A 23,733-nucleotide genomic window follows, 5' to 3' on the forward strand; every position below is an offset into this window, starting at 1 on the left:
GGGGAGGGATTCTGGGTAGGGGCGTGGGGTATTGTTTGGGTGGAATCCATTGTGGTATTCAGGTAAGTGTTGTTTTGTCAAAGTAATAATAAAATGTGATCATAAATAAAGAAGTTTTGGCAATTTAAGCAAAATGTTCAATTATCTAAGTGTAAAAGGGGCCATAATTATGTCAAAATGCTTGATACAGTGGTCTGCTCTTGTTTATAGGTTGGGGTCATGTTGGTAAACAAGTTTGCAACATATAAAAGTAATATGTCAAAGGATATAGGAAATATTTGGGGTAGTAGGCAAACTTTAACATAAATTTATAAATAATATGCATATTCTAAGTATAAAAGGGGCAATAATTATGACAAAATGCTTTATAGAGTTGTCTGCTCTTGTTTATTTATAGGTTGGGGTGATGTTGGTAAACAAGTATGCAAAATATGAAAGCAATATGTCAAGGGACAATGAAAATAATTGGGGTAGTATGAAAACTTTAACATTTGCACGCTAACGCAGACGCTAACGGTAATGCAGACGGTCACGCCGACGCGGGGGTGAGTAGGATAGCTCCACTATATATATTTCATACATAATAGTCGAGCTAAAAATATATCAAGGAACAGGAATTCAAATAGCAAAAAAAGAGTAATTACTACAAGTATGAAAATAAACATTGTGAGAGTTGGTATTCTCTTGCATGTTAGTGACTAGAACACAACACTGACTTGTTTCTAACAAGTTACCACAGAATGATGAACACTTATACAAAGCCCATCTACAACATCGAAATAACTAACAAATATGGATTTAGGGGAAAACAAATACTACTGCTATCCAACATCATTCTGAGGTCAATTCACAGTGTTTCATGCCAAAATGGTCCAACTCAGTTAAAACACTAGGAAACACACGCTCCAGGTCTAGCAGAGACGCAAATGTCTGGCCATCCAGTTTGGCGAGGGTTTCTAGGAGACAGGTGTCAGACTTAAGGTCATTGGTTTCTATGGCAATTCTAATTGGTCTCGTTGATAAAACAGGTTTTGGAACAGGCCAGTCCAGGCCTACATGATTTCTGTGAACCTGAAATCACGCAAGACAGCGTTAATATGTCAGTAAATTGATTTAAAAATAATATATTAAAACATTAATAAGCATTTGATATCCCTTTATAAAGAACAAAACAAATAATGACCAAATAAAGCATTAAATTGCAAATTGTAGTGTTTGTCATGTGAAGCCTTGTATAGTCAGGAATTAAAACAAGGAAGTATAGCATAGCTTGCAGAATAAGTGGAATCTTCCTTTAACACAAGTGATAACATGGTTATTTCAGGTCATACTTTAAACAGAGCACCGTTGGCACAGTGCCAGACAATGCCCTCCACCTGACCAGCTGTCTCAAACCAGGATTTCACTGCCTCATTGGTCAACTGGGGCGGGTCAAGGACTTGTATGGTTCCATGAACCACCAAGAGATGGACCGGAAACTTTTTATTGCCAATACCTGTAACAAGGAGGGAAATAAAGTAAAAATATTTTGAAAGAGATAAAGAGACTTCTCACTACCCATTCATGAAACTCAAATTATAAATTTATGAAAAAAATGAGTTAAAAAGGAAACATTTATGACACAGTAAATAAAGTCAGGTAAAGACGAAGTGAGTAATTGACATCTTGCCTAGAAGACTATCGCTACAGCCTCTTGATCCCTTGGACTAGTGGTTCGAAAATCTAGACAAACTAACACCAAAGGGGCGTCTATTTCTAGAGATTTTGCAATATACCGGAGGATTTTTATGAACTTTTTTTCATCCCCTATAACAGAGGTCAATTCAAACTAAAAAACAAATGTAGTTTACATAGCATTAGCGATCTATAACTGAAAGGGCTGTAATATAAAAAAGGTCTCAGAGATGCACGGGTACCAGAATCCCCCATGTTACTACGAGTTATGATGGTATTAGTAATAAATAATACTTTTACTGCAGTTTTTACCAATTTTATTTACATGTACATAAAATATTACAAACACATTGTTTCCATATGTTTTAGACATGATATAGCGTTTTATAAATGGTATGTTGGTTAAATTATGTTACATTACCATCCCCAATGTTATAACATGTAAAAGTGATTTTAATTAATTTCTTATGGGACATTTATCAATCATTATTATCAAAAGTGCAAAACAAAAAATCTGTTTGGTCATTAAAAAAAATAAATTAAAGTTTCGGTCAGGCTACATAATGAAGCTGCCAATAGATGATGCCTGCGTGGGTACCGAGGTCCCCAAAGTTACTATATGTATAGAGTTATCAGTAATAAATAACACTTCTGTAAGGCATTTATTAATATGTTTTATTAGTATAACATATTAACATTATATTGTTTTCACTTGTTTCTGACACAAAATAGCAATTGAAAACTGGTATATTGTTTAGTAACACAAGATGGGTACGGAAATTACCTATTATTTTACATAAAAACATGTCAGAACAAGAGATGTGTTTGTCAGAAACACAATGCCCCCTACTGCGCTGCTTTGACACCATATATTTGACCTTTGACCTTGAAGAATAACCTTGACCTTTCACCACTCAAAATGTGCAGCTCCATGAGATACATGTGCATGCCAAATATCAAGTTGGTATCTTCAATATTGCAAAAGTAATGGGCAATGTTAAAGTTTTCGGACAGACGCACAGACTGACGGACAGTTCAACTGCTATATGTGACCCTACCGGGGGCATAATTAATATTTAAAATTGCTAATATGACATTTAACAACTTGAGCCATGAAAAGTGCTACAAATAAAAAGAAGTTTGGCCATTTTCTGAAATAAATTAGCATTAAATAAAGACAATTTTGGTAAATCTACACTGAGCTTCCTCTTGCAAGTGTCAAGACCATGTTTTGGCTTTGGCAATGGTATAGATTCAATGCCCCCAACTTATCATTCTTGATAACGACTGTGCGAGTTACATTAACCCCATTTACACAGTTAAACCAATTTCATTTAAGTTTTTCAAAGAAAATAAATAAAACGTGTTGAAAAAAAGGGGATCTATACATTTGGCTTGTCTAGAAAACGGCAGACAGGTTGTTAACAACAGGCACACCAGATTTATTGACAGCTGATTGGTCCATCGATATGAAGATAAGAATATGACTGACAGTGACAGGCGGGGAGCTGTCAATTCATTAAATCAAAAGATCAGTTGCCTTTTTTATTGCTACTGATGTTAATTTAAGTATATATTAAATGCAATTGATGGAAGATCACTTATACAGTAATACACTCGCCAAATGTATGATACAATGAAGAAATAACAAGAGGGCCTGAAATGCCCAAAGTCGCTCACCTGAGATTCAAAGGAACTAATATGTTCTGTGCAGCCCAAGATGTCATTAGAACAAAATGTTTTAACCAACTTTCATGACTAGTGAACACCCTGGCAGCCACGTTTTTCAACAGACCAGAATCATTTTCATACACATCCAAGATATCATTTAAACAAATATTCTGACAAAGTTTCATGAAGATTCATGAAGCCATATAAGGACAAATGCCCCGCCTCCTGGTGGCCATGTTTTTCAAGCAACTGGAACCATTTTCGAACTTGTCAGAGATATCATTGGGACAAATCTTCTGATCAAGTTTCATGATGATCGGACAATAAATCAGGTTTCTAGAGTGTTAACAAGGTTTTACTATAGCTATATAAGGAAAAATGCCACGACCCCTTGGCGGCCATGTTTTTCCACCAACCGGAACCATTTTCGAACTCATCCAAGATATCATTGGGACAAATTTTCTGGCCAAGTTTCATGATGATCGAACAATAAATGTTGCCTCTAGAGTGTTAATAAGGTTAAACTAAAGCAATATATTTCCATATTAGGAAAAATGCCCCGCCCCCTGGTGGCCATGTTTTTAAAGCAACCGAAACCATTTTCTAACTCATCCAAGATATCATTAGAACAAATCTTCTGACCAAGTTTCATGAAGATCGGAAAATAAATGTGGCCTCTAGAGTGTTAACAAGGTTTTACTATAGCCATATAAGGAAAAATGCCCCGCCCCCTGGTGGCCATGTTTTTCAACCAAAGGGCATCATTTTGAACTCGTCCAAGATATAATTGGGATGAATATTCTGACCAAGTTTCGTGAAGATTGGACAATAAAAGTGGCCTCTAGAGTGTTAACAAGATTTTACTATAGCCAAATAAAGCCATATAAGGAAAAATGACCCACCCCTTGGCAGCCATGTTTTTCAACCAAAGGTTACCATTTTCAAACTCATCCAAGATATCATTGGGACAAATCTTCTGACAAGTTTCATGAAGATTGGACAATAAATGTGGCCTCTAGAGTGTTAACAAGATTTTACATTAGCCAAATATAGCCATATAAAGGAAAAATGACCCACCCCTTGGCAGCCATGTTTTTCAACCAAAGGTTACCATTTTCAAACTCATCCAAGATATCATTGGGACACATCTTCTGACCAAGTTTCATGAAGATCGAAAAATAAATGTGGCCTCTAGAGTGTTAACAAGGTTTTACTATAGCCATATAAGGAAAAAATCCCCATCTCCTGGCGGCCATGTTTTTCAACCAACCGGCATCATTTTTGAACTTGTTCAAGATATTATTGGGATGAATCTTCTGACCAAGTTTCATGAAGATTGAACAAAATAAATGTGTACTCTAGAGTGTTAACAAGATTTTACTATAGCCATATATAGCCATTACAGGAAAAATGCCCCGCCCCTTGGCAGACATGTTTTTCAAGCAAAAATTACTATTTTTGAACTCATACAACATATCATTGGGACAAATCTTCTGAGCAAGTTTCATAAAGATTGGAAAATAAATGTGGCCTCTTGAGTGTTTACAAGGTTTTGCTATAGCCATATTAGGAAAAATGCCCTGTCCACTAGCGGCCATGTTTTTCAACCAACCAGCATCATTTTCGAACTATTCCAAGATATTATTGGGATGAATCTTCTGATCAAGTTTCATGAAGATTAGACAATAAATGTCGCCTCTAGAGTGTTAACAAGATTTTACTATAGCCATATAGAGCCAGGAAAAATGCCCCGCCCCTTGGCAGCCATGTTTTTCAAGCAAATGTTCCCATTTTGGAACTCATCCAAGATATTATTGAGACCAACCTTCTGACTAAATTTCATGAAAATTGGACAATAAATGTGGCCTCTACAGAGTTAACCAGGCAAATGTTGACGCCGCACAACGTACAACAGACAAAAGGCGATCACAAAAGCTCCTAAACATGTTATTGCATAAAACTTACCATAAGGATTTCCATTGATATTGGTTCCAATGAGTTCAGCAGTGCGCCCCAACAGGCTGGATAGATGTACACACTCAATACACAATGTGAACTCATTCTCCTCCCTTCAACACCATTAATTATGATCACAATGGGAATGAAACAATTACTTGATATGAAATAATATATACAAAAGTTTATATAATAATAAAGGAAACTTAGATTTATATTCTCAAGTTCTTTAAAAGATCTAGTTATGTTGCAGAAAAAAATAATTTACAACTGTCTGTTATCTTAATGTACCTAAAATAACATGACTGTTAAATAACTTAAATTGTAACATAAATGATCACTTTTATTTAGTATTTTCATGCCTATTTTGATATACCAGTAAACATTAACAGAGACACATGTGGCCAAGAAAGATATATTGAGTTATTTCCTACGATTGCCTTTCAATAAACACAAATTTACAGGTAATCATATGTAATTATATTTTTGTTTCATATGGATAACCAACTGAAGCCTTACTTCCAGTTCAGACCCTGATATTATTTAAACACATTTGAGTTTATATTAATTGAAATGTTGATGATCTCTTCATCCTAGTTCAAGCCTTCAAGAACAACTGTATACAGACTTTTATTCAGAAATATCAAAATAACTCATTCCTATTTAAAGCATGGGATATTGTCCTACTTCAAATGTATCAGTAAGAAGAAGATATGCAAAAAGTGGGTCAAAGTCCAATACCTCAACACAACAGCTAGTCCTGCCTTCAAGTCTACAGCGGAGAGGTGCCAGCAGTGCTGCCTGGAGGCTGGATACACTGGTACCCAGCCTGGTGTGTGCCCAATATCATCAGGGACTGGGCGACCATCTTCTTGCTCAACTCCAGAGGCAGGGATCCAGTGCTCAGGAGTCTCCTGAATGGGAGGGAAATGGTCAACACTCACTCATATGGTGGCCTAAATCGGTTTCATTCTCAATGCACAAGAGAACCCAGGGGGGAGGATGCAACCTGCGTACCCTTGTCATTACCCCCATTTAGTTTTTTCAGTCATACATATGGAATACAAGTATATATTAAGATTTGTCTTTGCCAGCAAACTTTAAATACATATACCCATCATGGCGCTGTGTTTGTTATCGTTGATACTTCATTTTCATATTAGACCATCACAATTTACAATTTACTAGGAATAATAAAAGCATCACTTGTCTTGTCTAGGTGTCAGCAAGTATCACTAAGTCAGATTTTGTTTTCACACATATTTCCCGGATTAAGTACATCAAAATAAAGACAGACCATTTTTGAACTTACTGAATCTATTTCATTCTAAAAAAGCTGCTTATTTGATTTTTGTTCTAAGTTAAGCATTTTTTATAATCATTTATTAATAATTAAGGACAAATAGACAACTGACAATTATTTGCCATATTTTCCCTATCTAAATCGTGTGTTCTTTATATATATATGTCTTAGACAGTAGTATCTTAAATGGTCACAGATGAGGAAAAGCTCTTACCTTGAAATCCTTGTCCAGGTCCCATGCAAATGTCTGATCTGTAGAATTCTTTTGTTTTAATGTTTGAAACTTTTTAAATCTTCTCTCTGCTGACTTGTTTGGTTTCTTGTCAAATCGGGCCCATAACCATGGCTGACCTAACAAGTAAAATTCATTAAAAAGGTTTGAGTCCAGTGGATAAGTTATAAAATAAAAGCAGAATCCCAACTACTCCAATTAGTATGAAAATATCTACAATGAATACAAAAATTAAGAATATGATATTCTTGTTGTTTTAAAGGATATATTTACTGGGATTCACGTAGAGTCCTTCTGCACCTGACACTGCATTATTTGAACACTTCTAAAACAATAACTACTGTAATTGAGTATTTAAGACATCATCATGACTTGCCATCAAATTCCTTGAAATACACACAGGTTCCATCCAGTTTCTCTGTGGCCTGAGCAGAGTTCACTTCGTTGTCAATAGCCTTTTGCTTTATTTTGCTTGTTGCTTGGACCTGGAAATAATAAGACGTGTAATAAAAAGGCTGACCTCTGAAATAATAAATACATGTACATAGAGCTAAAATATTCAAGCTTCATGAAACTAATTAATGCTACCAGTACCTTTCAAATATTCATTATTGAAAATTTATCTGTACTAACTTTGTTCATATATACGAGTTATTCAACAAACAGTTATTAATTAATATAATTATCTGCAAGGATGATGGCAACATAAAGATGTTGAAATCCAACAATCATAATCATAAATGCCTAAAGGAACAACTTTCTTTATATGTCATTAAGATAAACATGTGTATATATTGATTTTTAGCTGCAAACAGATAAATGTATATAACTGTCAACTAATTAAAAAGCAAGGGACAAAATTGTCACAAAACTAGGTTTTCAATTTTAAAAAAGTCTGATAAAGGGAGACAATACAAAATGTGCATTGTTACCCCCCTTGTTTAAAATTAAATCTATTTCACTTGAGGAAACCTTGATTTCAATTTGAAAAAAAATTCTGATAATGGGAGACAGCTCAAAATGTGCATTGTTACATGTTCCACGGAGCGTATATTGACTAGAGTCTGTGCATGTTCATAGTTACCCCCCTAATTTCAAAATCAATCTAATTTTAGTCCTGGCGACCTGGACCTTGGAGATATTGACGTAATTCTTCAGCGCGACACACCCTCCAATGATGATGAACAAATGTGCCAAATGATTTAAAATCTCCCAATGAACGACATAGTAATGGCCAGGACAAGCTCATTTATGGCCATTTTTGACCTTTGAACTCAAAGTTTGACCTTGACCTTGGAGATATCGACGTGATTCTTTTGCGCCACACACTGTCCAATGATGGTGAACAAATGTGCCAAATGATTTATATCACAATGAACGACAAAGTTATAGCCCGGACAAGCTTGTTCGGCCCGCCCGCCCACCAGCCCACCGACATTCGCCAATCTAATAACCAGTTTTTTCCTTCTGAAAACCTGGTTAAAAACACTATCTAATGCTTAAGAATTTATTCCTTTCCTTGCATTTGTGAAAACCAGTGATGACAAAAGTAACTGTACCCTGTAAGACTGATTATCTCTTTTCTTTGAGACTTCGTCTATCACTGCAGTCTCAAAAACACAAGATATCTTCTGCTGGACAGCACCTAAGCCCTCCATCATATACTTTAACTTGGGCTTAAAACAGAACACAAATGCTGGAATGTAATTTAATAATTCGTGAGCGTAAGTTAAGTGTTTGCAATAAAGTTTTTAATGTTTATCCGAATATGCGTGTATCCGAAGGATGAACAAACTAATTCAAGAATGCCATCTTAAATTACTTCACGCAAAAGCTTAATACTATGAAAAGAAAATGGTCTAAACTTAAAATATGTTAATAATACCTGTTGAAAATAGTTGTTGCTTTTGTTGTACAGACCCGTAATGGTATTTCAAGGTTTAGTTCGTTATTGTTGTTCTTTATTACAGAGTGGCAGCCACATGTTCAGGGGAGATTACTATCGGCATCACAACAAAGTCACGCATCGTACTCAATTTTGACCGTTAAAGGGATCTTTTCACGCTTTGGTAAATTGACAAAATTGAAAAAAGTTGTTTCAGATTCGTAAGTTTTCGTTTTAGTTATGATATTTGTGAGGAAACAGTAATACTGAACATTAACCATGCTCTAATATAGCCATTATATGCATCTTTTGACGATTTTAAAACCTAAAAATTATGAAGCGTTGCAACGCGAAACGATTGAATAATTTGGAGAGTTCTGTTTTGGTCGTTAAATTTTGTGAAACTACGAAGATTGCTTATAAATAAGGTATAAAATACGGCAAGAATGTGTACTCGGCGGATTAGCTCAGTAGGCTAAAGCGTGTTTACTTCAGGACTCTGGCAGGACTCCAGGGGTCATTGGTTCGAAACCTGCTCCGGGCAATGTTCTTTTCCTTTTTTAATTTTTTTTCTTGATTTTTACTGGAGCTTTTATGATCCAATGTTTACATTTATCAATATAAAGCATTTAATGAATAAGTTAAAAAAAATGCCAAAATCTGTGAAAAGGCCCCTTTAAAATGCTAAACATACAAGTATATATGTTTTGCATCACAATTTAAAAAAGTACTGTAATAATTGCTATTTTGATAATTATGTGTTTATATTATCATCAATTTCTTTCACATTGCACGGAATAATTGTATGAGATAAATGATGGCTCTAACTAGTTATAGCTCTAACTAGATATTATTAATATATTTTTAACTTCTTGTTCAGACTTATTTCAGTTTTGCATGTAATTTATTGTCTTAATTTGTGCTTTCAACCTTAAAAACATGTATTTGATCTTTCTTTTAGCTGTTTTACTCATGTTTTATTGCTTACACTTGTTGTTTAGTCGGTTAAAAGCTTTGCAGCTTATGTTATTTATTATTTATAGAAATAACTAACATTTTTATTGCTTGTACAAAATTTATTTGCGTTGTATATCTATTTTTATTAGATTTTAGTAAGTTATTTTAATACAGTATAAAAATATGTGTACTGAATATTTATTTTTGAACAGGTACATGACTGGGCAATGGAATAGATGGTATCAGAAATTGTGTTTTATTAAATCTGCTTTGCTGAAACAAACCCAGAAAAAGACCATGAAGAAAACTCAGCTTCATGTGCATGGTTTCACAGCTGAAGGGTTTCAAAAAGTTCGGCAGACCTTTCAGTAAATGTGTTGTGTTTGTTTGTAAATAATAAACCATAATACAATAATTTTTAATAGTCAAGAATGAATATTGTCATAGCATTTATTTACCTGTACTGTATGCGGGTAAATTGTGGTAATTACAAAACTATTGTTCATAGTAATTTTCTTCTAGAAAATATTTATAATAATTGTAGTAATTTAAAAAATGACACAGACATTTTATGCCTTAATTGTTTCATTGGTATTCAAAGAGCAAACCTAGATGCTGGCCTCGAGCGAGGAGGCAGTTTCGCTGTGTATTATCGAGGTGAGCTTGTCGTCAATCTATGGGGTGGCTATTCAGACTACGAAAGTAGACGCCTGTGGAAGGAAGACACCCTCTCCACATTCTTCTCCTCTACCAAGGCCCTGGCAGCTTTTGTGATTGCCCATCTTGCAGACAGGTTTTGTACTTACCAGGATTTTATTTTGAAGTATTAATTATTGTATTCGAGACATAATTCTAATTTATGAAAAAGTAACTTCATATATAAAGGAACATGAAAAGTGTTACGTGAATGTTTCAAACACATGTTTAATATGAAATTAATTAAAGTTAATGTATACCACTTTCTTGATTTTTCCTTTCACAGATGTCTGTTTTTTATCATTACCTTTTTTTATTACTCCATATGTTCTGTTTATCCATTAGCGATTGCACTTGTTTGCATATGTCTTTGCTATTTTCCTTTTTTCTTTCTTTAAAAAATTTCCATATTCTTTCACATCTAAAGTAATACTTATACATGTTCTTCATTTTGAAGTTTTTCCTGTATGATGGTTCATGCTTTCTTCACTATTGACTATGCTGTTTTGTTCTAATATCCTGGTGTTTTCTTTTGCAGCACGTCATTAAAACAAATATTTGTTGATATGCTTATCAATCCATGGTTTCCCTCTTTCAGACTTCAAGTTTCTGTCTTTTTGCATTTGTTCTTTGCATTTAGTCTTTCTATTATGTTTCTGTGCCCTTTCTTTCAGAGGGTTACTGGATTACAAGGAGCGGGTCTCTCTCTACTGGCCAGAGTTTGCACAAAACGGAAAGGAACAGATCACTGTGGAACAGCTTATTTCAAATCAGGTATTCTTCTGTTGTCTACACAACAAGGGCTGAGTGTCATACTCTTTTATCTGATATTGTTTTTATGCTTCCCCAAAATTCTTCGTCCGTCCGTGCGTGTGTCCGTCCGTCCGTGCACAATTTTTGTCTGGGCTATTTCTCAGCAATTAATGGCCAGAATTCAATTAAACTTTATGGAAAGCTTCACTACCAAGAGGAGATGTGCATATTATCAGCCGGTTCTGGTCGGATGATTTTTCACAGAGTTATGGCCCTTTGAAATTTTCCATTAACTGTACATATAGTGCAATTCTTGTCCGGGCCATTTCTCAGCAACTAATGGCTGGAATTCATTTAAACTTTATGGGAAGCTTCACTACCAAGAGGAGATGTGCATATTATCAGCTGGTTCTGGTCGGATGATTTTTCACAGAGTTATGGCCCTTTGAAATTTTCCATTAACTGTACATATAGTGCAATTCTTGTCCGGGCTATTTCTCAGCAACTAATGACCGGAATTCAATGAAGCTTTATGGGAAGCTTAACTACCTTAAGAGGATGCGCATGTTATTTGTGGGTTCTGGTTAGATGATTTATTTAGAGAGTTATGGCCCTTTGAAATTTTTAAGTTGCTAAACCATCCATCGTATTATTTTGTCCTAAGTTATGCCTCTCAAGACGTTTCCTTTTATCTGAATATATAGTGCAATATTGTGAAAAAAACAACGTTGGGGAGCATCACCCGTCTCTGACGGTTTCTTGTTTTTAAAGATACAATGTATTGATACTTTGCATTTGATTACTTAGATAAGTGGGGGTTAGGCTAGCCAGCAAACTAATTTGACCTCCCAGTGCGTTTCATTTGCTTTTCCAAGGTGGTGACCCTTCCATTCAATCATTTTCCTAGTGGTTTGTTTGATGAATTTCAACTATAAAATATTTTTATCTGACTTAAAATTATCCTTCTGATAATGTTTCAAGATTTCCATGATTACTTAATTCTAGGCTGGACTTATCACCTTAGACAAGCCTTTTTGGTTGGCAGAGCTTCACAGTGACCCATCTGTATTAGGACAGAAACTGGCAGAGCAAAAACCCTTCTGGACCCCTGGTAAGGAATTTTAAACACCTTTCTTGAACCCTTGTGAGAAAAGAACAGAAAACATGTTGAACCCTGGTAAGGAGCATTAGACGGAAAAGACACCCCTTTGGACCCCAGATGAGGATTGTTATATAGAAAACAAACCTTCTAGAACCCTGATAGGGACCGTTAGATGGAAAGGAACCCTTCTAGAGCACTGGTATAGAGTGTTAGACAGAAACCCCTCTAGAACACTGATAGGGACCATAGATTGAAAGGAACACTGGTAACACTGATAGGGACCATTAGATTGAAAGGAACACTGGTATGTAGTGTTAGACAGAAACCCTTCTAGAACACTGATAGGGACCATTAGATTGAAAGGAACACTGGTATGGAATGTTAGACAGAAACCCTTCTAGAACACTGATAGGGACCATTAGATTAAAAGGAACACTGGTATGGAATGTTAGACAGAAACCCTTCTAGAACACTGATAGAGACCGTTAGATTGAAAAGGAACACTGGTATGGAGTGTTAGACAGAAACCCTTCTAGAACACTGATAGGGACCATTAGATTGAAAGGAACACTGGTATGGAGTGTTAGGCAGAAACCCTTCTAGAACACTGATAGGGACCATTAGTTTGAAAGGATTACTGGTATGGAGTGTTAGACAGAAACCCTTCTAGAACACTGATAGGGACCATTAGATTGAAAGGAACACTGGTATGGAGTGTTAGACAGAAACCCTTCTAGAACACTGATAGGGACCGTTAGATTGAAAGGAACCCTTCTAGAACACTGGTATGGAGTGTTAGACAGAAACATGTCTAGAACCCTAGGAAGGAGTGTAAGACGGGAAAGAAATCCTTCTGGAGCTCTGGTTAGGCGTTTAAATTGTTCTTTGCAGGAGTGATTAGCAAATACAAATCATCAAGTGACAGCCAAAATGACCCATAGACATAATTTCAATGAGGGATGAAAAGGGCTAATACACCTTTCTGGCTGTCAAAAGAACATTTGGTTATTTTAATTCATGTGTTTGATGTGCTACTGGTTACAAGTTTCATTCTGATTCTGTGAAACCTTTTTGGCCTTGTTTATGTCAACAAACTTCACTGCAATAATTATTATTAGATGATGATAGCCTTGTGTAAATATGTGTTTGTGTTCCAAATAATTCCCATTTATAAAGGCATATAGGCATTAATTTTCAATTAGCTTTTAAAAATGTACTAGAATTTGTTCAAGTTGACAAATGTCAAGAATGTATTATATTTTGTATATTATCGCATAATTCCGGGGTAATTCAGTCACCTTATTTTGCTGTTGGATATTTTAAATTACTCTAAACATTGATTATTCAATCACATCAGTTGTACTGTGTTTCAGGTGAGAAGCATGGTTATCACCCTCTGACATTTGGTTTATACCTTGACCAGTTGGTGCGACATGTTGACCCTGCCCATAGATGCCTTGCAGACTACTTCCAGGAAGAGATAGCCAAACCATTTGGTAAGAACTGATGGAACCAGATAAACGTACCATTCTTGATATTGTTTTAATATTGTTGCTCTCGCTATTGGTTAAAACTTGCTGCTGCAAATATCATTAAGAACTCGCTGCTCTGAATCTTGGTTTCAACTCAAACTGTGGATATTTATTAAGACTAGCCAGTATTGATATCGGTAAACTCTTGCTAATTTGGCTATTGATTAAAACTTGCTTCTCTTTAACATGGTGGAAGCACACTACTTCTAATACTAATTAATACCCGCTGCTTTGAATCATGGAGGACACACTGCTCACGATAATTATGTTGCAAAACACACTGCTCTCGATATTGGTTAAAACTTGCAGGTTTGAATTATGTTGCAAAACACACTGTTCTCAATATTGGTTAAAACTTGCAGGTTTGAATTATGTTGCAAAACACACTGCTCTCGATATTGGTTAAAACTTGCTGGTTTGAATTATGTTGCAAAACACACTGTTCTCTATATTGCTTAAAACTTGTTGCTTTGAATCATTTTGCAAAACACACTGCTTTCGATATTGGTTAAAACTTGCTGGTTTGAATCATGTTGCAAAACACACTGCTCTCGATATAGGTTAAAACTTGCTGGTCTGAATTATGTTGCAAAACACACTAACTATTGGTTAAAACTTGTTGCTTTGAATCATGTTGCAAAACACACTGCTCTCCATATTGGTTAAAACTTGCTGGTTTGCAAAACAAACTGCTCTCAATATTAGCTAAAAACCTACTTGTTTGAATCATGCTGCAAAACACACTTCTCTCAATATTTGATAAATCTTACTTGTTTTAATCATGGTGGAAAGACCATGCTCTCATTATTGGTTAAAACTTGTTACTCTGTAAATTGTACTTGTTCCTTTAGACATTGGTAAAACTTGTTATTTAAGGCTAGGATTAAATCTTCAAGAATATTAGAAAATTTGTCATGAAAGACAAATGGTTACAACTTTTCTGTCTAAAAATATTAATTTAAAGACCATGAAAAGAAAAGATTCTTTCCAATATGTTTAATGATTTTTGGCATAGATCTATTTGAGGGATGCAGCCCTATCATTGGTACCTATTTCAATGTGATTTCAAATAAATATATACCAACACTAAACTTATGAAAACTTAATTGGATACAAAAAGTATTTGCTGTTTAAAGAAAGAATAGTTTAAAATCGTTTAGTTTAAGTCTATTATGTGTTAATTGGCAGTTTTATGAACTGGTTACTCATCATTTTCTTTTTTATGTGATTTATGCCCCTTTGTGCAGAGATCGAGTGTAACATTGATCTGCTTAAGCCCTTGCAACACCGGGAATCACATGTGGTAATGTCACTCCTATTTACCAAAGAGGAATATGCCACCAGCAACCTCACTGTATGCCGAAACAGCAGTATATTTTAATTGGGTTATAACTGAGGTTTTCCTGCACATTTGCATAAATTGCCAGCATTTAAAATGGTATAACCTCATAGCAAAAACAAGGAATGTTTACTGATTTATTAGACTTTGCGTAAAGTATACACTTAATAATGATTTATAAAATAATTAGTGAAACAAGTTAACAAATCAAATTTACAAAGCCAATCCGACTATTTTCACAGGTCTTTCATTTGGGTATGCATGGAACATCCTATCATGTCCGTCAAATCCTAATAAATGTTTACCATATATCAAGCAGGGTCATCCCACTGTATTTGCAGACATCGAGCTGTACATTGGTTTGCCAAAAGCCTTGTGTCACCGAGCAACAAGGGTGGTTCTACCAAAGAACATGGATCAGTCAGTCATGTTGCAGAACTTCAAGGGAGACCTTGAACTGTTAATGATGACTGGTAGAAACCCTCAGGATTTCAAAAGTGTGAGTAGCAGAATTTATTAATTAACCACACTTGTTGAAGATCAGAGGTAAAGGTTTGTCATTTGTACATACCGTGTATGTTAACAGTTGTATTTTACTTGGTTTTGTAAAAGATAAGACTGTATGTGGTCTTGACGTCATCGTGTCATCGCTTCTAAATTACGTCATCCGACACACCTTCACTGTTTTGGGCTACAAGCATAGGTCATAGGGTTTTTAGCGTTAAACTTTATGAATATTTTTTCTCTGACGGGCGTTTTTTGTTTGATTTTTAGCTCGACTATTATATATAAAATATATATAGTGGAGCTCATCTACTCACCCCGGCGTCGGCGTCAGCGTCTGCGTTAGCGTGCAAATGTTTAAGTTTTCGTACTACCCCAAATTTTTTCATTGTGCCTTGACATATTTCTTTCATATTTTGCATACTTGTTAACCAACATCACCCCAACAAGAGCAGACAACTCTATCAAGCATTTTGTCATAATTATGGCCCCTTTTCCACTTACAATATGCAGCAAATGTTAAAGTTTGCATACTACCCCAACTATTTTCGAAGTCCCTTTACATATTGCTTTCATATTTTGCATACTTGTTAACCATCATGACCCCAACCTATAAACAAGAGCAGACAACTCTCTCAAGCATTTTGTCATAATTATGGCCCCTTTTCCACTTACAATATGCAGCAAATGTTTAAGTTTGTGTACTACCCCAACTATTTTCAATGTCCCTTGACATATTGCTTTCATATTTTGCATACTTGTTAATCATCATGACCCCAACCTATAAACAAGAGCAGACAACTGTATCAAGCATTTTGACAGAATTATTGCCCCTTTTATACTTAGAATATGCATATTATTGATAAATCTATGTTAAAGTTTGCGCACTACCCCAAATTGTATTTCCTATATCATTTGACATATTTCTTTTATATTTTGCATACTTGTTTACCAACATTACCCCAACTTATAAACAAGAGCATACCACTGTATCAAGCATTTTGACATACAAATGGCCTCTTTTACACTTATATATTTTAACATTTTGCTTAAATTGCCATAACTTCTTTTTTTGTGATCACATTTTATTATTACTTTGACAAAACAATACTTACCTGAATACCACAATGGATTCCACCCAAAAAATACCCCACCCCCTTACCCAGAATCCCTCCCCCCCCAAACCTGCCCCCCCCCCCCAATTTTTTTTTTAAACATCATCTAATAAATTACCACACCCCACATTATACCCCCCTCTCAACCCCCCAACCCCCTACCCCCCCCCCCCCCCACCCCCCTAAAAATTTTTTTTTTAAACATCATCTAATAAATTACCACACCCCAAATTATACCCCCCTCTCACCCCCCCCCCCCCCCTACCCCCCCCCCCAAAAAAAAAAATATTTATTTTTTTCCTTTTTTTTGAAAGATCGTCTTATAAATTATTGAATATGAACAATTTTCCCATGATTGCTTACATTACTGTCAAGCACTCGAATAGTCGAGCAGGCTGTCCTCTGACAGCTCTTGTTTTTTTTAGCAGTCACATAAACAACCAAGATATGTAATATGGATCTTTTACATCCATTATTGCTGCTTCTTCCTGTATTTGCGCTATGATGATCTGAAATATTAACTTTATGATGCTATATTCTTAAATCTTTTTCTAAAAGAAGGGATGTAGTTGACACTTGTTTGTAATTTCATTTCATCGTTCCTCAAAAAGTTGTTACTCTGTTGCTCTGGTTTCTTTCCTACATTGAGTAATTAAATGGTAATAAATTGAATGAGTTTTAATTCTCTTTTATTATTGTTTAATTTGAGTTGCAATTCTATGAGGTTAAATTTTGTTTACACTTATATGTATCATGAATATTGGTGGGCCAAGTGTGAGGTTGAGCGCTCTAAAACCAATTTAAACCCTCAAAGATTTGCATTGAATGTTCCAAGGCGGTGACCCCAGCTTTATTCTTATATGTGTGTATGTTGTTTTGTGTTGTGCTGTTCCGTACTGTTTAGGCAATTGGTCACTTGCCTTAAATAAAAGACATACTATAATAAGAATGCAATACTGCACCAGCAGCTGGAGTTTCACTTCTTTATATTGTGACATCCTTAATTTAAGATGACTTTATCTTGAAGCAAATGTTCACATGGTAATGAATGTTAGTTTTTTGCTTTAAGTTCTGTTAAGATTATTCAAATATTTGAGAATCAAACCACTGCTATAAGAAAGTTTACTTAAGTTTCTTGATGCAGGTTTCACTCAGAAAATGGTGAGACTTTGTATATGACAGCAGTCTATTAGGTTCAGCAATTAAGATACAAATATGCATTTTTCTGAATCCGGAAATAAATACTGCAATTAAAAATTTAGCTCCCCTTAACATGAAGTATTGGGTGACAAGTTGGTGAAGAAACCATCATTCATCTTTTTGTGAAAACAATTTGTGAACAAATATATTGTATCATAAAACCTTGGCCTTGTTTGGCTTTTGGCTAAATCAGAATAGGAATACCAGAGTTGTCACCCCTGTAAGAATGCTGACATTTTGACTTTGTGTAACATGTTCATTTTCTTTCTCATTGATTATTAACCTAGTTCTTCTTGAATGCTCTGAACTTTTATTAGTACATACCCGGAGGGTCAATAGCTGGGAGTTGGATTATTTCAACTAATTCTTGACCAAACTTAAACAGCTTGTGGATGAGTATAAGATCAAGCAGTCCAAAAATGGTAAAGATATGTGTACAAACACTACAATAGTTGCCGCCTGTTTGCGAGGGAAATTCACAAAAATGCACATACTGGTACATGTATTTGGAATGGTGGCTACAAAAGAAACTTTAATTGACAACATCATAGTAATTGCCCTTTATTGTGTGAAATAACTTCAAATTTACTTTCACAAAGTTATGTTTTAAATCTGATCTTGCTAAAATTAGCTTTATAGAGTAGCATAGAACAGTCACCATGAGATACAAGGAATCCCAATATAAGGAAATGCGGTGATTTCATAATGAAGGTGGCCAGTCCAGTCAGGTTTTCTAATATATGGAACTAAAAAAAAGATTTTACAGAAATGCAATAAAATAAACTATGCGATTTTATGAATTGTTGTTTAGTCCTTCATTAAATTACCAATAAGATATTGTTTGACATTGTTACTTTTCACACATTATGGAGAATTATACTTGACCCCTGCTGGCATTTGTTTAATTAAGAGTAAATGATAATTGTCAACGGAGTGGTCAAACCGCAAGTCTATTGATGGACACTTAGTATTATGATAAGCTGTCAATACCAACTATATGAAACACACATTTGATCAGTATAACGGTAGTAGAACTATGTATTAAAACAGATGTAAGTGAGAAACATATTATTATCCGGTTAGTGTAAATTAAAAGTGTGTGCTAGTTTCATATTTGGTATCTCACATTTCATCTGACAAGAGGAAGCTTATCATTATTGTGTGATACATGTACTTGAGTCATTCAACTTGGTCATTATTGTGTGATACATGTACTTGAGTCATTCAACTTGGTCATTATTGTGTGATACATGTACTTGAGTCATTCAACTTGGTCATTATTGTGTGATACATGTACTTGAGTCATTCAACTTGGTCATTATTGTGTGATACATGTACTTGAGTCATTCAACTTGGTTTGGTAATGAAATGTTCAACTGTATCAAATGATAAGACACCCACAATCTCAACTACATAACATGTATGTATTGTATATATGAAATTTAGGACTTAAGATTATAATAAAGGAATGTCTCACTTCATTGATGTGATAATTCAAATACTACAGTATTTTTTTTACTTTTCTTAGCCTTTTGTGTTGTTCAATGCATTACTGGTAATATCTGAATCTGAATGATGTGTTGAAGTAACCAAGTTAGGCTTCTATTCAACAATTAAAAAAGTTATTTTTTAAAAATTATTATTGATTAAATAACCTACTTTTTATTGCTATATACCAGTAAACAATAAACTAGCTTCCTATGTCACTGAAATTGACGTAAAACAATTATAATAGAACTGGTATAAACTAAAATTTCTGTAATAAATAAAAAGCACTTGAATAATACACATTTAGATATTTGATGAAAAGCAAATAAACCAAACAGTTTCAAAAGATTCATACAACAAGCTGGTAATAATCACACTGAGCAATGCAGAAGACAGTATATGTGTCTTGTTCTGTGAAAATTGGGCAAAATGCATGTGTGTTAAGTGTCCGGCTAAGGCTAATCAGGGACGACACTTTCCACTTTAATGGTATTTTTCGTTTAAAAGAAGTCCCTTTTTACCGAAAATCTGGTTTAAGCGGAAAGTGTCGTCCTTGTTTAGCCTGTGCGGACTGCACGGGCTAATCTGGGATGACACTTAACACACATGTATTATGCCCGGTTTTCTCAGAACAAGACTCATATTATAATCAAACTCATGTGAGCACAAGGCCTCCCAACTTGTTATGCAATAATTATTTGTATCCATTTTAATTAGCCAACCACATGTTGGTCAAAATATGTTTACCCCATACTGATATGTTAAATAGCATGGTATTTGTTGAATAATCATCTGTTTGATTATTTACCATGAATGACATTTGTTTACAGGTGTTGTCTATGAACAATCCTGACATTCGTGAGTTGCCAGTCCCATCAACACATGGTCATGCAACTGCGGCTAATTTTGCAAAACTTTTTGGAATTGTGGCTAATAGGGGAAAACATGTATGTACAACCATTACCTTTGTTGTTACTTTATTTATTGTAATTTTAATGATTCTAATTATTCTGGGATCCAAAAATTGTGTCATGTGGTCTTGATTAAAGATTTCTTTTTGATGTTCGTAATTTAAACCATTTAATGTTAAGTATGACAGATTACAAATTTGGTTGGCCATTTTTTTGGAATAATTAACCTGCACTGCAGAATTATATGTTAAGTTACATGTATTTATCATTTTAATTTCTGAAAACTCTAAGCAATCACTTCTTTTTATCATTACATAATTTCATTTCAAGTAATATAATTTCCATAACATTGCTATCTAATAGACTTCTTAGCACGTCAGTAATTGGAGATATATTAATGTTTTGGTGTTCAGAATGGGAAGACGTTCCTGTCAATGACAGCCATTGAGAGATTCACCCGTCCCATAGTGGCTGGTATTGACTGCAGCTTCGGCATGGACGCTGCCTGGAGTGTCGGCACCCATCTCATAACCATGGTAACTGGGAACCATCCGGTATGTTTCATATACCTTACTTAAGGATTATGTTTGAAACTGATTTTGTTCAGGACATGTATGCAACAGTTTTGCACTAAAATGTGTACTGTATTTACTTGGTTATAAGGCAGCGTGACTTTAAGACTACATTTTGTATATGCTACATGTAAACAATGTAGTGTAAGTTGTTAAAAAGTAAAGGCTAAATTATTCCATGCAGGAAACTATAATAAACTTGAGCAGTTATATAAAATTTTATGTATTTATGAGAAATGTTGAACTAGAATACAGACAGATTAAGTACTATTTTACTGCTTTGGATAGAAAAGACGGATTGACAAAGCTGATTTAATAGAAAGTATACATACATATGTAAGAATTGAAAACATGTGTATTTCATCTGTCTAACTGTTTTAATACACAAATGAAACTGATAACAAATGTACATACCATACAATTTTTATAATAAATGAACAAATATGGAAGCTGTTATGTCAATATTAAGGTATTATGGTCCACAACACACATCTATCTGCTGGTGTAGGAATCCTATGTTTTGGTTTCATATTTGTTGAACAACATACATGTATATTGTTAGCCTTTTCCCAAACCAATGACCTCATTTCACAATTGACCAATGAAAGCGTATGTCGTTTAGAATGTCATTTAGTCACTTGTCTATGACAAATTAGTATGGTTGTGAATATTTACCAGTCAATTTGTTTGAGAGAGTTTTGCCCATAAGGAAAGATAACTCTTTTTAATTTATAATATATGAGAATTTGTCTTTTAATTGCCGAGGAATTCACATATTCATTTTCACAAGTCAAGCTTTAGCAGAATACTTTTTGCTCAATTTGTACCAATATTCTTAAACATGTATTAAATAACACACACCATATTTGAGGATTAGGAAATGCTCTCATAAATCCCCCTTCTCCATAGTTTTTTGCAATATTCATAAAATCATACATGTACATGAACACATGCTTATTTCCAGCCTGTTAACATATTCGGTCATGGCGGCTATGGAGGTCAGTATGCAGCCTCTGACATGCGACATCAGGTGGGGTTTGCGTACACAACTGGGTTCCTGGACCCTTTCTCATCTTACAGCACAAACGGGGACCAGCGCATGTACTCCCTTGTGAACGCTATGTACGACTGCGTGTTCCATTTAGAAAATATCAAAGAAGAAAGACGTCTGTTTCCCTTTCATTCCCAATACCAGTGTTTTGTCAATGAAAAACAAAGTGCTAGCAAGCTTTGACATACTTTATTAACTAGTAATTGAAAATATATTGGTATGTCATTTTAAGAGCATGTATTCTTAGCCAATGGGCATGTTATACAATATTGGAACTCTATAATTGATTCTTAGCCAATGGGCATGTTATACATTATTAGAACTCTATCATTGATTCTTAGCCAATGGGCATGTTATACATTATTAGAACTCTATAATTGATTCTTAGCCAATGGGCATGTTATACATTATTAGAACTCTATCATTGATTCTTAGCCAATGGGCATGTTATACATTATTAGAACTCTATAATTGATTCTTAGCCAATGGGCATGTTATACATTATTAGAACTCTATCATTGATTCTTAGCCAATGGGCATGTTATACATTATTAGAACTCTATAATTGATTCTTAGCCAATGGGCATGTTATACATTATTAGAACTCTATAATTGATTCTTAGCTGATGGGCATGTTATACATTATTATAACTCTATAATAGCCGATGGGCATGTTATACATTATTAGAACTCTATAATTGATTCTTAGCCAATGGGCATGTTATACATTATTAGAACTTTATAATTGATTCTTAGCCGATGGGCATGTTATACATTATTAGAACTCTATAATTGATTTCGTTCAATGTGCTGCTGATGGTGACTCCTGATTATTGCATCTTGGTCTGGACATTTAACCTGCCGCTTGTATATTCTCTGATATTTGAGCCTCACTGTGGGAAAACAGGGCATGCATTCCACACAGGCTTATCAGGGTTGACTTTTCACTCTTATTGTATTTTCCTTTTAACATTTTACCACTTAGATAAGTATTTTTACGCATTTGTAGTACCTTAGGAAGTTAAATTTAATTAAAGACCTTTCTTACTAGATTTAAGTTTAAAAGGCTTCATTTCCAACCGTAAGATACTGATGAGCAGCAAATAGCATAAAACCTGAAAAGACTGAGAGTTACTCGCAGGCTGTTCTGGTTTTATGCTGTTTGCACATAGCCATTTCCACTTTGCTTCTGAGACGGAAAGGGTTAAAGGAAGTCACTTTTTAACAATAATGCAATTTCGAAATAAAGTGTTGCCCCTGAGAAGCCTGTGCAGACTGCACAATCTAAACTAGCATGACATTACACACATACCCTGCTTTCTAAGAGCAAGGCACATTTCTTGTTTGATTTGTATTGGTATATTAATTGTTATATTTTACAAAATATAATCCTCCTGCATAAAGTTTTGCTTATTTTTAGCTCGCAGAAAACCCGAGGTATTGTCATAGCCAGCTTGTTGTGTTGCGGCTTTGTGCTAAAACCTTTACATTTTGTCAAGGTTTTGAACATTGCCTTTAAAATCAAAGTGCTTCAACCTTCAACTTTGAAACTTCGTATGTAGCTGCACCTTGACTAGCTCTACATGCCACACCCATTTTTGGGTCACTAGGTGACCTCTAAAAAAAACAACAAGAGCACCGCCTTGTGGATGCAGACCGCTCATCTATTTTTCTTTTCAAAGGTGTAGGGACCTATCTCAATTTCAATCACGAAGGAGGGAGGGGTGGAGTGGAGAGGGTTAGTATAGTGTGGGGGTGTGGTCATTTATTACATTATCTTCCACAAATGCAA

The 23,733-nt window shown here is 34.9% G+C and overlaps 2 protein-coding genes across 8 annotated transcripts; one reads left to right on the top strand and one right to left on the bottom strand.

Annotated features, from left to right (window-relative positions):
- LOC127836327 (uncharacterized protein C12orf29 homolog) lies at positions 1-9,080 on the bottom strand. Its single transcript, XM_052362908.1, has 8 exons — positions 8,722-9,080; positions 8,396-8,512; positions 7,213-7,321; positions 6,819-6,955; positions 6,043-6,215; positions 5,311-5,414; positions 1,332-1,495; positions 1-1,071 (listed from the first exon to the last, which is right to left on the bottom strand). The coding sequence occupies exons 2-8, from the start codon at positions 8,495-8,497 to the stop codon at positions 832-834; spliced, it is 1,029 nt and encodes a 342-aa protein (XP_052218868.1). The 5' UTR covers positions 8,498-8,512; positions 8,722-9,080; the 3' UTR covers positions 1-831.
- Positions 8,854-23,344, top strand: LOC127836309 (beta-lactamase domain-containing protein 2-like). 7 transcript variants are annotated; one of them, XM_052362843.1, is made up of 10 exons: positions 8,854-8,942; positions 9,891-10,046; positions 10,280-10,471; positions 11,049-11,148; positions 12,133-12,238; positions 13,603-13,725; positions 15,442-15,599; positions 20,238-20,354; positions 20,732-20,872; positions 21,855-23,344. In XM_052362843.1, the coding sequence occupies exons 2-10, from the start codon at positions 9,895-9,897 to the stop codon at positions 22,122-22,124; spliced, it is 1,359 nt and encodes a 452-aa protein (XP_052218803.1). In that variant the 5' UTR covers positions 8,854-8,942; positions 9,891-9,894; the 3' UTR covers positions 22,125-23,344. The 7 variants fall into 7 exon arrangements, with proteins under 7 accessions (XP_052218803.1, XP_052218853.1, XP_052218842.1 ...); XM_052362893.1 differs by having other exon boundaries at positions 8,887-8,905; XM_052362882.1 differs by lacking the exon at positions 8,854-8,942 and adding an exon at positions 9,021-9,149.
- Positions 23,345-23,733: the final 389 nt, after the last annotated feature.

The sequence above is a fragment of the Dreissena polymorpha genome, chromosome 1 (genome assembly GCF_020536995.1).
Source record: "Dreissena polymorpha isolate Duluth1 chromosome 1, UMN_Dpol_1.0, whole genome shotgun sequence".
NCBI lineage: Eukaryota > Metazoa > Mollusca > Bivalvia > Myida > Dreissenidae > Dreissena > Dreissena polymorpha.